The 13,962-nt window shown below is 40.8% G+C and overlaps 1 protein-coding gene across 1 annotated transcript in view; it reads left to right on the top strand.

Moving 5' to 3' along the window:
* LOC137292206 (angiopoietin-1 receptor-like) overlaps nucleotides 1–13,962 on the top strand; it is a 52,048-nt gene that overhangs the window by 31,777 nt on the left and 6,309 nt on the right. Inside the window, exons 4-14 of the mRNA XM_067823769.1 lie at nucleotides 1,660–1,797; nucleotides 2,043–2,180; nucleotides 2,616–2,750; nucleotides 2,951–3,088; nucleotides 4,090–4,227; nucleotides 4,968–5,131; nucleotides 5,951–6,137; nucleotides 6,696–6,806; nucleotides 9,066–9,250; nucleotides 10,536–10,649; nucleotides 11,248–11,318. Coding sequence (XP_067679870.1) covers nucleotides 1,660–1,797; nucleotides 2,043–2,180; nucleotides 2,616–2,750; nucleotides 2,951–3,088; nucleotides 4,090–4,227; nucleotides 4,968–5,131; nucleotides 5,951–6,137; nucleotides 6,696–6,806; nucleotides 9,066–9,250; nucleotides 10,536–10,649; nucleotides 11,248–11,318 — 1,519 coding nt within the window. The remainder of the gene's footprint in view (nucleotides 1–1,659; nucleotides 1,798–2,042; nucleotides 2,181–2,615; nucleotides 2,751–2,950; nucleotides 3,089–4,089; nucleotides 4,228–4,967; nucleotides 5,132–5,950; nucleotides 6,138–6,695; nucleotides 6,807–9,065; nucleotides 9,251–10,535; nucleotides 10,650–11,247; nucleotides 11,319–13,962) is intronic.

Genomic DNA, 13,962 nt, shown 5'->3' with positions numbered 1-13,962 from the left:
GAAGATACATGCGTCTACATAGAACATACACTTTAATCTACGTAGAAGATACATTCGTCTACATACAACATATACTTTAATCTACTTTGAAGACACATTCGTCTACATAGAGCATATGTTAATCTACGTAGAAGATACATTCGTCTACATAGAACATACACTTTAATCTACGTAGAAGATACATTCGTCTACATACAACATATACTTTAATCTACGTAGAAGATACATTCGTCTACATAGAACATACACTTTAATCTACGTAGAAGATACATTCGTCTACATACAACATATACTTTAATCTACGTAGAAGATACATTCGTCTACATACAACATATACTTTAATCTACGTAGAAGATACATTCGTCTACATACAACATATACTTTAATCTACGTAGAAGATACATGCGTCTACATAGAACATACACTTTAATCTACGTAGAAGATACATTCGTCTACATACAACATATACTTTAATCTACTTTGAAGACACATTCGTCTACATAGAGCATATGTTAATCTACGTAGAAGATACATTCGTCTACATAGAACATACACTTTAATCTACGTAGAAGATACATTCGTCTACATACAACATATACTTTAATCTACGTAGAAGATACATTCGTCTACATAGAACATACACTTTAATCTACGTAGAAGATACATTCGTCTACATACAACATATACTTTAATCTACGTAGAAGATACATTCGTCTACATACAACATATACTTTAATCTACGTAGAAGATACATTCGTCTACATACAACATATACTTTAATCTACGTAGAAGATACATGCGTCTACATACAACATATACTTTAATCTACGTAGAAGATACATTCGTCTACATAGAACATACACTTTAATCTACGTAGAAGATACATTCGTCTACATACAACATATACTTTAATCTACGTAGAAGATACATTCGTCTACATACAACATACACTTTAATCTACGTAGAAGATACATTCGTCTACATAGAACATACACTTTAATCTACGTAGAAGATACATTCGTCTACATACAACATATACTTTAATCTACGTAGAAGATACATTCGTCTACATACAACATATACTTTAATCTACGTAGAAGATACATTCGTCTACGTAGAACATATACTTTAATCTACGTAGAAGATACATTCGTCTACATAGAACATACACTTTAATCTACGTAGAAGATACATTCGTCTACATAGAACATACACTTTAATCTACGTAGAAGATACATTCGTCTACATACAACATATACTTTAATCTACGTAGAAGATACATTCGTCTACATACAACATATACTTTAATCTACGTAGAAGATACATTCGTCTACGTAGAACATATACTTTAATCTACGTAGAAGATACCTTCGTCTACATAGAACATACTTTCATCTACGTACAGGATACGTTCATCTGGGTAGCAGATATTTTCATTTAAGTAGAAGATACGTCCCTCTACGCACAAAATGTTTCCATCTACGTGGAAGATCCATTCATCTGCGGAAGAAATGCTTTCAGCTACGTAAAACATACTTTCGTCTACTGAGATGTTTCCTAGTAGAATTATTCTCCTCATTGCTATTATTATGAGGCTGCAAAGATCTACATTTATTTTTGTTGTCTATATGGAAGTATATTTGTGGCTGTAACTTTCAGCATGCGAGCCGTATACGTTTGGTCGTGATTGTAAAGGAAAGTGTGGCTACTGCCGTCGTCGTCAAACGTGTAACGCCGTGACGGGGGTGTGTAGCGGAGGATGCGAGCCGGGCTGGGAGGGACAAAGATGTGACCAGAGTAAATATACTTCACGAAATTAATAAAACTTAAAAACGTGGTGAACACTACCAGTTTGGAAAAACTCCTTTCATAAAATTCTGAAGAGTTCTTATAATAAATGGCTCTTATAAGCCCATAAAAGACTGCTTTGATCGTTGTTTATACTGTCTATTGCTTTTAACCACTTGTATGCTTGCACAGGCTTCACGATTTACTGACCTCCTCACACTCAGTCCATGCACTGTTGTCTCTTTACCCAACAGAGTGTCCCCCGGGGACCTATGGTATAGACTGCACACAGATTTGTGGGGGCTGTATCGGCCAGACCTCATGTGACCACGAGACAGGACATTGTCTTCAAGGGTGTGAGCCTGGAAGACTAGGGTTCAAATGTCTGCAGAGTAAGTCAGATGGAGAAAGAGATCTTTTACAGGACTTGTCAATAAATTGTATTGATTGATTAAATCTCTCGCTAGCTTCATGATGTCATGTCATTGTGACCGTCTTGATAGACGGGTGTTGACTGCAGGTCTGTGGGTAGTTACACGGGGTGTTGACAGCAGGTCCGTGGATAGTTAGACGGGGTGTTGACTGGAGATACGTGGGTAGTTAGACGGGGTGTCCACAGGTAGTTAAACGGGGTGTTGACTGCAGGACTGGGGGTAGTTAAACGGGGCGCTGACTGGAGGTCTGTGGGTGGTTAGACGGGATGTTCAGAGGTAGTTAAACGGGGTGTTGACTGGAAGTCTGTGGGTAGTTGGATGGGGTGTTGACTGTAGGTCTGTGGGTAGTAAGACTGATGGCCTGGCACTGCTTACACGATGTGTTCACTACAGGTTGTCAACATGGACGATATGGAGAAAGCTGCCGCGGTGTTTGTGGGCGGTGTCTGAAAGGTACATGCGACCACGTGACCGGGGAATGCGCAGACGGATGCGCTAGAGGATGGAGCGGTGAACGCTGCCAGCATGGTAAAATTGCTTATTAAAATGCCCAAGAGGTTTTTGTTTTCTATAATAAATCCCCTACTTCATCTGTAAATTTCTGTTCATTGGAATTAAGATCCTCTTCCTCCTGAAAATGCTCTTACTAGCCTCTGACATGAGACTCGGACCTGTCTTGTTAGGAACAACAATTGGTTTCCAATGCAGTTAGATGTTTTCAATTTCAGAGTGCGTACAAGGCCAGTACGGCACCAACTGCACCCTGAAATGTGGCCACTGTCAGAACAGCTCCTTGTGTGACCCAATCAACGGCATTTGTTCCCGAGGGTGCGCGCCTGGTTGGAAAGGCGTCTTCTGCCAAGATGGTCAGTAATGACCTTGAATACGAATTTTTAGCGGTTCTTTTTATTTAGAAGCTACGTTTACCACACAAGGAAATTAGCAGGTGTTTTCATCGAGTGCGACGTCTGAGTTTATACGAGACACGAGACCTGAGGTCAAGAATTATATAATTATACAAACATAGGCATAAAAGACAAATTAATGCAATAAGTGATTCATTTTTTTTCGATTTCCCCCTGAGAACGCAAGGTCTCCTTCAATCAAACAGGAAATAGTCAATTCCGGCCACATTTGACCGTAGTAAAATGTCAGTTATACTTTTTCAGATTAGTTTAATACTTTGAAATGTAATATTTTAATACTTAATGTTAAAAGTTATTTATACGAGTAAGTGTGTGCACGTAAATTGGTCACTGCACGCACACAGTCTCACAAATATGTTGATGTGCAAATTTAGTCACTTTGTAGGGATAGGTTCTCACGGGTTTTGAAATATATTATCAAATTAATGGTAAAAATTATTTTTTTACTCAGCTTGATTATTCTAACGATTCTGATATAGCAACCAGAACTTTATGGAGTGACCCAAAGGTTGAATAACTACATAATTCTACATATATGTCACTGTTTCAATTTTTAAGACAAGTTTTATGCATTGAATTAATTATCAAAGATAAATACATTGGGTCGATGTATCAGATGTTTTTGCAATAGTGAGTGAGTTTAGCTTTGCGCTACACTCAGCAGTATTCCAGCTGTATGGTGGCGGTCTGTAAATAATAGAGTCTGCACCAGACAATCCAGTGATCAACAGCATGAGGATCGATCTGCGCAACTGGAAACTGATGACATGTGTCAACCAAGTCAGCGATCCACCCTGATCACCCGATCCCGTCATGGTCGCTTCTTACAACAAGCATAGTCGCCTTTTGTGGCAAGTATGGGTTGCTCCAGACCTAATCTATTCCGTAATGTTTAAAGATCGTATGATATGATTAACACGTGCTTGTCCTCTTGTCCTCAGAGTGTGAGCCCGGGTTCTATGGCGAGGACTGCAAGTTCAGGTGTGGGAAGTGTGCAGGAGGACCAGACTGTGACAAGGAGACGGGGACATGTACCCATGGCTGTGAGTTGGGCTGGACGGGGCGCAGATGCGCACAAGGTTGGTGACGTCACCTTTCTGACGAACCTGGAGCGAACGAGTTTAGTTTTACGCCGCTTTTAGCAATATTCCAGCAATATCACGGCTGGGGACAGGAGAAATGAGCTTCACACATTGTACCCATGACGAACCTGGGTATGTGGGGTATCCATTGCAGCAAGCAAACTTACCGATATGACTCATTTAATCCTCATAATTCAACATGGATACAGACAGTACCCTCGTTGAACGGTTCCATTGATGGTGGTAGCGCATGACATCAAAGCTTTTTGTTTGTTTTATGTTGTTGTTTTTAGTGTGTGTGTGTGTGTGTGTGTGTGTGTTGGGGGGGGGGGGGGGGGGGTCCGTGCGTGCATCTGTTTGTAGATGGTGGGGGTGGGGAGCAGAGACTGTTACAAGTGTACAGCCCGCAACATAATATGTTAACCTTCTCTCAATACTTTAATGTTTCCGTAGCTCAGTCAGGCAACGACTCGTTAGAGTGTTCGCTCGTCACACCAAAGACCTGGGCTCGATTCCCCACTTGGTTACAATGTGTGAAGCCCATTTCTGGTGTCCCCAATCGTGATATTGCTGAAATATTGCTAAAAGGGCGTAAAACTAAAGTCACTCTCTCATTAGTTTCAATATTTGATGGTGCACAACACGTCCTAACTCTTGTCTTCAAGTAACTCTGATTATTGCTTTGAGAACTACTTTCGCTATGTCGTCTTCATCAACACCTCATCGCCTTTATTCAGTGATGCTGCAGAAGACGTTGCCGAGCACGTTGAAGCCTGTGCTGCCGGTGCTGATCGTGTCCCTGGTGGTGATCGTGCTGGTGTTATCGTCTACCATCCTTTACTTCATGGTCATCAGACCCAGGAGACTCGGGCTCCCGAGCAGACTGTACAGACTCACACACGTAAGACAATAGGAGCTCATGTCGACTTACACATGTTAAACAATGATAGCTCATATAGACTTGGACACGTTGGACAATAAGAGCTCATGTCGACTTACACATGTTAAACAATGATAGCTCATATAGACTTGGACACGTTGGACAATAGGAGCTCATGTCGACTTACACATGTTAAACAATGATAGCTCATATAGACTTGTACACGTTGGACAATAGGAGCTCATGTAGACTTACACGTTAAACAATGATAGCTCATATAGACTTGGACACGTTGGACAATAGGAGCTCATGTAGACTTACACATGTTAAACAATGATAGCTTATATAGACTTGGACAATAGTAGCTCATGTAGACTTATACACGTTAAACTGCAGGACCTCATAAGGACTTATACACGTTAAACTACAGGAGCTCATGTAGACTTATACACGTTGACAATAGTAGCTCATGCAGACTTACATATGTAAGACAATAGTAGTTAAAACACGTCAGATGATAGTAACACGTTACACAAAGCAGTAATGGTCTCCATACAAACCAATCACCCAACCCTTCCACCTGTGATAATTAAGAAAACCCACAGAATCAAACGAACACAGACTTCACTTTGGGATTCCTGGTTCCACACTGACCCTTTAATCCCTGTTTATAGCTAGAACTTGTTACAACGTGTTTGCAACATTTGATCCCCTGGTTCTGTGTTCTGGGTGGCTGTGACTACACCGGACTGCGAACAAGGCTACAGCGTCTTACATTCAGCTGAAACGTCTCGATGGCGTTGATAGTGGAGTTTACGTTGACGATTGTTCTATTTCCAGGGAACGGGTTCCGAGCAGTCATCGAATACATACGAGATCATTCAGGGGAGTCCGTTAGAGATCCAACGCTCCAATTTAATACTGACCAATGACCAGCTAGGCAACGGCCAATTCGGACAGGTCAAGAAAGGTTTCGTCAAGAAGGAAAGAGGGGTCAAGGTACCAGTAGCGGTCAAGTCATTGAAAGGTGAGTAACTACTCAGCTCCAGTTCATAAATGAAAGATAAATTTGGCTGTGGGATAGTTCATCAAGGGTGTTTCACATCTCCAAACAAACATATGTTTTGTTACTCAAGACGTCCGTCTTGACTAACATCACTAAAAGCTATTATGTGCATGGTCAAAATTACCATCGGTAAACGTCCCGGTTCAAAGAACCCTTGTGTGCTACCGAATAAAAGATTAAAAAGTACATTTAAAAGTTATAAAAGTAGTCAATAATGGCTTAAATACCGCACGCCAATAGCGACCACAAGAGGAGGCTGTCCGTCATTGTTTGTTATACGAGTAGCGAGACAGACAACATGAACCCTGGATGCGCACTAACATACTTTCCCCAAACAGTCTCCCTCTCTCTCCACAACCCGAATCTTGATAACATGAACGACGTAAACGCCACGATGTCTGCACAAGAACGAATCCAGGGTCACTTATCTTTGCTTGATTGTGTAACATGTGTATCCAAAAGACGTCAAATCTGTCCTGTGTTAAATCTGTTTACTTCACGAATTTTTCTATACGACAGACAACGCCTCGGACAAAGATAAACGAGACTTCCTGAATGAACTGGCGATACTGAAGGCGGTGGGAAAACATGAAAATGTCGTCTGCCTCGTCGGGGCATGCCATATCAGAGGTGAGTCACGGCAACCATCTCTTCTATCAGTTGGGACCGACCGTTTCTTTTCTTTTCTTTTCTTGGGTAGGGTTAGATGTGTATACTGGGATAATCGTTTCCCGAAAATGCTTCAAAAAGATATTTTGCCTAAGGTTTGACTACAACATCTTCAGATCAATGATATGGATGGGTCAAAATATTATTGGCACCTCATCTGTTGACTACCATCCCGTCCAAATCCCGCATATTTAATGTCCGGTTTCTAAATATCTCAAGACCATCTACAGATGGTTCGCCATCCTTCTGACTCTAGAGTATCCGTATCACTCATCTGTCTTTGCCTGCACCTATATATCCTGATTTGTAATCTTTGTGTAGCAGAGAGACATTTTCCATCTTCTATCAGGGAGTTACCAGTCCGAGAGGTTATCTAGTTCGTCGTGAAACACCATACCTGTGGGGCTGTAAAGAAATATCTGGAAATATCTGATATATGACTAGTCAGATTGGCTAGTTGCCATTCTGTGGTGAACTCTCGTGGTATGACTAGTCAGGAACGAAACAAAGCGTATAACAACATTCAAAACTTGTTAACAAGTTGTATTGAATGTAATTTATTCACACCTAGGCATATAACACTGGTAATGCTATATTCGTAAACAATACCGACGACATTCAACACCACTTGGGACGATGGCAGCTGTTACTGTAACAAGAAAAGGATACGATTTTGTTGAAGTTATCATTCATACACTGTTACATTTCACATTAGTGAGTGAGTTTAGTTTTACGTCGTTTTGTAAGCAGTATTCCAGCAATATCACGAGGTTGGACAACAGAAATAGGCATCACACATTGTCACCATATGGGGTATCGAACCCGGGTCTTCGTCGTGACCATCCAACACTTTAACCACTAGGCTACCCCACTGCCCCATTACTTAGTATGAGAAGCAAGACGAGTCTTCTTAGGGTTCTCGCTAGTCATTATATGTCATCGGTTCCCAACTGCGCAGATCGATGCTCATGTTGTTGATCACAGGATTGTCTGGTCCAGACTCGATTGTTTACAGACCGCCGCCATACAGCTGGAATATTGCTGAGTGCGACGTTAAAATAAACTCACTCACTCACTATGCCTCGGTCACATTCCCTCCAAAAGTGTCGTATCGGAAGTGACCTATTTCATGACAAAATAACCAGTTTCCAAGTCCTGACTGGATTGGGTGGTCATATTGGCGACTTGACAGATTACCATGGTAACCATACGGTATGGATATGTGTTCATAAGGTCGATGTATGGATTATTTGGACGAGATTCAAATATTTACAGGCTGTCGTCACGTACCTGTGTAACAAACACATAAACACAGATGAACAGCCTACAGTCCTCACTGAAAATGTGTTTTATGTCTCCGAATAAATGCGGCGATCATTTAGTTGATTGACGTCATGTTTCAAATTGGGCTTAAAGAGATTTTCTTCAAGAAAACTAGTGCTAGTGAATAGTTAGATGAAGCATCTAGTCTCGGAAATGAAAATGTTTTACAGATAAAACTGCTCACGAAAGATAACAATAAAATCAGAGTCCAGAGACATTCATCATTTTCAGAAACTGTGGTAATCTACAGCTGTCACTTGCACGGGATTTCTTGGATATATTGCTCTCAGGGCCTGTATGGCAGACTAGTCAATAGTCTGACCGCCGGGATCCGTTGAAAGTATCATTGAGACTGAAGCATACACCCCTAATTTTCACATTTTCAACTGATTTGCTGTGTGATGTAAGAAACCAATTTCTGGTGTCCCCTCTCGTGATATTACTGGAATATTGCTAACAGCGACGTAAACATTTTGGCGATTTCGGCGACTGTTTTCAAGCATATATTTTCCCCTGTCAGCACGTAGTTCATAATGAACGAAAACATAAACGTGCGCCAAAGGATCCGGTAGTAACTTTAAAAGTTTCACAAGGTTTTACCGTTTAATCGACACTCTTCTTCGAGGAATATAAGCCCGTGAACACCCGTGTTACAACTGGTCTTCAGCAACTCAGGCTTGTCGTAAGGTCTGACTTGGTTGACGCATGTCATCGTATCCCAGTTGCGTAGATATATGCTCATGCCGTTGATCACTGGATTGTCTAGTCCAGACTCGATTATATACAGACAACAACCATATATTGCTGGGTGTATAATCAAAGTGTATAATTGCAATATGTAAACCACTGACATTAATGGTGTATGGTTATCTCACACGTCGTTTGTCGCAATTGCAGGGGTGATGTACGTGGCAATGGAGTACTGCAAGCACGGGGACATGAGGACATTCCTCCGCCGGAGTCGAAAGATGAAGAACCACACGTACTCCAACACTGACCACTGCAGTACCCTCCGACTGACCACCCTCATCAAGTTCGCTCTGGACACAGCTGAGGGCCTGTGTCACCTGGCCGAGAAACAGGTGGGCATATACAGTCAACAGACTAACGCTTTAACTCTCTGCATATATATATTTTATATTAACAAATAATTCCCCATCATCTGAAAAGCGGTGCCATTGAAATGGGAGATTCGGAGCCTGGGGATCTGCTGACTTGCTTTATTTATTGCTTAGCAGAGTCTGTCTCACAGTCCCTAGACGAACCACATTACTTTCTTCCCAGCACTTCTAAAACCCAAAATGAAACAAGTTTAGATTTGCCCAGGTTCCCAAATCACTGGGGCTCCTTTTCAATTTAAATGGGGTTCAGGGACTGTGAGACAGACTATGATACAGCTAACTATAATATGTAACTCATTATAACAGAATGGGGCGGTGGAGTATCCTCGTGGTTAAAAGGTCCGTTCGTCACGTGAAAGACCCGGGTTTGATTCCCCACATGGTTTCTGCTGACCCCCGGAGTGACAATACTGGAATGTTGTCAAAACAGCCGTAACACTAAACTCACTCACTCGTTATAATAGAAGGGAGCAATAGTATTGCGCCAAATACTATGTTTGGATAACCCGGGATAATCAAGCGATTTGCATACTCCAGCACTATCACGTCGGATGATGTGAGCTCACATTTTGTACCTATGTGAGGAATCAAACCCGGGTCTTCAGCGTGACGAGCAGACCGAGACGCTTTAACCACAGAGCTCCCGCCCCCGAGGAGTCGAGGATGAACACCGTCAGCTAAAGTCTGAACACACGGGGACCATCTGCGGGTTTGTGTGCAGTAATGAATTGAACACGTCCTTGGTAACAGATTGTTGGGAAAGGAAATCGTTCGCATTTTCAGTAATGCATTGTGTCAAATATATTTCAGTTATATATCGTATCTGATGTATTTCTATAACATTGTTCCATGCCAAATGCATTTCAATAATACGCTATGTGAAATGCTTTTTCAGCAATATATATGTCAAATGCTTTCAAATACTGTCAAATGGTTTACATCATGTACCGCAGTCGAGATCTGGGTTAGACCAAAGCGGTTGTGCAGTCAGACTCGTTGATTTGGTCGACACGTGTCATAGAGTCCCAATTGCGTTGATCGAGGCTCATGATGTCAATCACTGAAACCTCTGATCCAGACGCGATTATTTACCTCACACCGTCAAACATACAAGCAACAAAAAAGCATGAAATGTGTGTAAATATTTATCCAAAAAGGCCATGAAGTTGGTGGTTTGGTGAATGTCATTCTTGTTCTTGTGGGTGATGGTGTGCTGTCGTTGAGGAACATTTCTCTCATGTTTCAGATCATACACCGTGACGTTGCTGCCCGTAATGTGTTGCTAGGTGACCATCTTGTGGCCAAAATAGCAGATTTTGGTCTTTCCAAGAACGACGAAACATACGTCAAAACATCAAGTGTACGTACTGAAAAATAGCTAGTAATGATACATTAAAATATAAACAGCAACACCAGCGCAATGGGATACAAGTGCCCATTTCGTTTCATATTCAGATAGGCGCCGCCAGATGTGCAGAAAATATCCATACCTTAAAGCTCTACACGTACAGTTAATCTGCGTATCTGTGTAAACTGAGCAAATAATTAAATGGAAAATCAATTCCTATCAAGTTTACATGCGTACACATAAAAATGTTTAGCTTGCGTAGCGGTGGATGGATAATATTGCTGGGGTATATTGAGAGGTTCTACTAATTCAGCACATAAAAGTGGCAGTCATGCTTATCGTTTTTAATATTACAGATCAAATAATAATAACATACAAGTAAACCAACAATTGAACTATATCATTTTACAGTTTATGAAAAATGGGAATGGGTCTTATTGAGGTCGGTACAATGTGTTTATTTTACTCATAAGAAAATTGGGATACTCATAAGAAAATTGGGATACGCTGAGATGAACACAGTTGAGTACATACATATAACTCAATGACAAGTTACCTGTAGCTCTGAAACTACCTCACTCATTCACTTTCACTGTATATTTTGTTTTAGACCCGTGTTCCAATCAGGTGGATGGCAGTGGAATCTTTGTTCAGCAACACATATACCACCCAGAGTGATGTGTAAGTAGAGATTGTATTTACAAATGCACACTCAACTCCTCAAGGAGACTAGTATCTTACCTTCGCGTAAAATACTTTACTTTCATTGGTCAGTGACACTTTAACAAGTTTAGGTGTCACCTCTTCCAGGAGGGTGACAATTGCCATGGTAAACCGTCAAACTCTCTGCCGATGCATATCCCAATCTGCGTACGTGTGTGCGTGCGTGTGTGTGTGTGCGTGCGTGCGTGCGTGTGTGCGCGTGCGTGCGTGCGTGTGTGTGTGTGTGTGTGCGTACGTGTGTGCGTGTGTGTGTGCGTACGTGTGTGCGTGTGTGTGTGCGTACGTGTGTGTGTGTACGTACGTACGTACGTCTGGCCTTATGCAACGTTCCTTCATTAGGAAATACATATACAGCTATTCCCTTTTGACAAAACCTCTCACAAAGACTCCTTCGTGGAACAGGCTTCACAAAGAGAGCGTCTTTTTCGCTGCCTTAGAATTGAAGGTTTGAAAAATCAAGACTTGCATGTACGAACAATTCCATCCTTGAAACGATACGCCACGCGGGCAACGGATTCCTTTCACAGTGAGTGACCTGTTATCAACACTGCAGAGTCGGATTTCTACACATCACGTTGTGTGTTCTTGAGTACACAGGCCACACAGTCGAACGATTCCAAGGATTCCTTGGAATTGTTGTTATTGCGGCCTAACGCTTAATGTCCGGTTCCTACTCTGCAACTTTCTTTTTATAGTTTAAAATATGTGGGCGGTGCAAATACATGTAGACAATCCTGTACTTTTATGTGAGAACACGTTGACAAATTAGCAAAACAATGAAAATATATGATCTTGTTTGTGAATAATGGAATATGCAGATACCATATTTGCCGACACACCCAGGCTATGGAATGCTTCCTGCTTCCTGTTGGTTCGTTTTTCTCTCGCTGCTTTCGAAAAAGACACATGTGCACGTCATCATTTTTTTGGGTTGAGATTTGACTGGAAATCGGTAGTAGTTAAATAGTAGTCAATCGAATACAATATCTTGTCAGTGACACGACGTTTTGATTTATCTAATTTAATCTAATACGAGTGATTTCAAGAACTACAGAAAAACACTTAAAAATTGTGGATCTGCCTTTTGTGGGGTGCAGTGGTAATGTTTTGTTGTAGTGGGAGGTTGGTTAGCGTAGCTAGTGGATAAAACGCTCGTCTGTCTGGCTGAAGACCCGATTCCTTATATGGGTACTATATGTTAAGTCACGTGACCCAATTCAAATATAAAATATATAAATATGAAACGTCAACTCAATATATTAATAATAATAATAATAACAACAACTTTCAAGAAAAGTAATCACACCGGAATATGGTTTGTCTCGTTAGATGTGGTTGACGACATTAACAAAACGTGTTTACCCAATATAGTTTACATCAAATCAAACATGTATACTGGTTGAATGTTAAAGTAAACATATTCATACCATATTCTCATTATTGTCCAAATCAAATCTGATCATAAGAACTCACTACCTTGACAGACTATTCTTCCGAAATGCCATTCCGTGATTAAAGTAAAAGCTTATTTTGCAAACCCGTGATAACGTAAACGTTATCCGACAACTGAGTGTCGAGTTATCTTTAAAGAACTCGTATCCGTTTTCAAGGCCGTTTTGTTTGCGTTTAAAGCCCGTTGCAAATATGTGTCGGTTAGTACAAAAGACCCTTGTTGTTATCATTGATTACTGATTTACTGAAGCCCATTTCGATGCAATCTTACGCCCAGCATTTTAAGCACTGTTGTCGAGCGGATGCAAATAGCACAAATGGTAGGATGAGGTGATGGAAAATAGGGCTTAAGGTCACATTCAAGATTATTACGCTGATGCATATGAATATGGTCCGTTTTGACTGACTGCCTGGCTGGCTGGTTGGTTAGTTATTCGGTCTTGTTTGTTTGTTAGGCTGCATAAAAGAAATTAAATATTTCTCTGGCACATTTTTTTTCACAAGTGACGAGGGCGATAGGACACATTTTTAAAAAAATTATAACAGAAAAATGTGACACATTTTTTTTGTTTTCTCCCAGAAATACAGCTTGGGAAGTTTAGAACATGTCAATGAGTTGTAATCACACTCGTTCTTATTGACACTAATTCTTATAGTGGACAAATGGATGATCGGGACGCGGCCAAGTCAAAATTATTTATTTAAAAATGGCAATAAAAACCTGTTACACGCACAAATAAAAGTGGCGCTCCGATGGCCGAGAAACATTTGACTTTATTTTAGATAGCCTTAGTTGGTTGGAGGCTTTTGATTTTTTCTTGCTCCCTCTCTGAGAAAAAACGCCACATTTAAGCATGGATACCGAATACACTCACAAAATTTAATGATTCTGTTTTTTGTATCCCCTTATCCCTATTGTAACAACATGTGCCATATTTTAATGTCTTACACATGATGATGGTGATAGTGATGATGATGTGATGATGATAATGATGAAGATGATGGTGATGATGGTGATAGTGAAGATGATGATGATAGTGATGATGATAGTGATGATGGTGATAGCGATGATGTGATTGTGGTGATGATGGTGACGATGGTGATAGTGAAGATGATGGTGATAGTGATGATGATAGTGATGATGGTGATA

The sequence above is a fragment of the Haliotis asinina genome, chromosome 7 (genome assembly GCF_037392515.1).
Source record: "Haliotis asinina isolate JCU_RB_2024 chromosome 7, JCU_Hal_asi_v2, whole genome shotgun sequence".
NCBI classification, from domain to species: domain Eukaryota; kingdom Metazoa; phylum Mollusca; class Gastropoda; order Lepetellida; family Haliotidae; genus Haliotis; species Haliotis asinina.
This window is presented reverse-complemented; position numbering and strand designations above follow the sequence as displayed.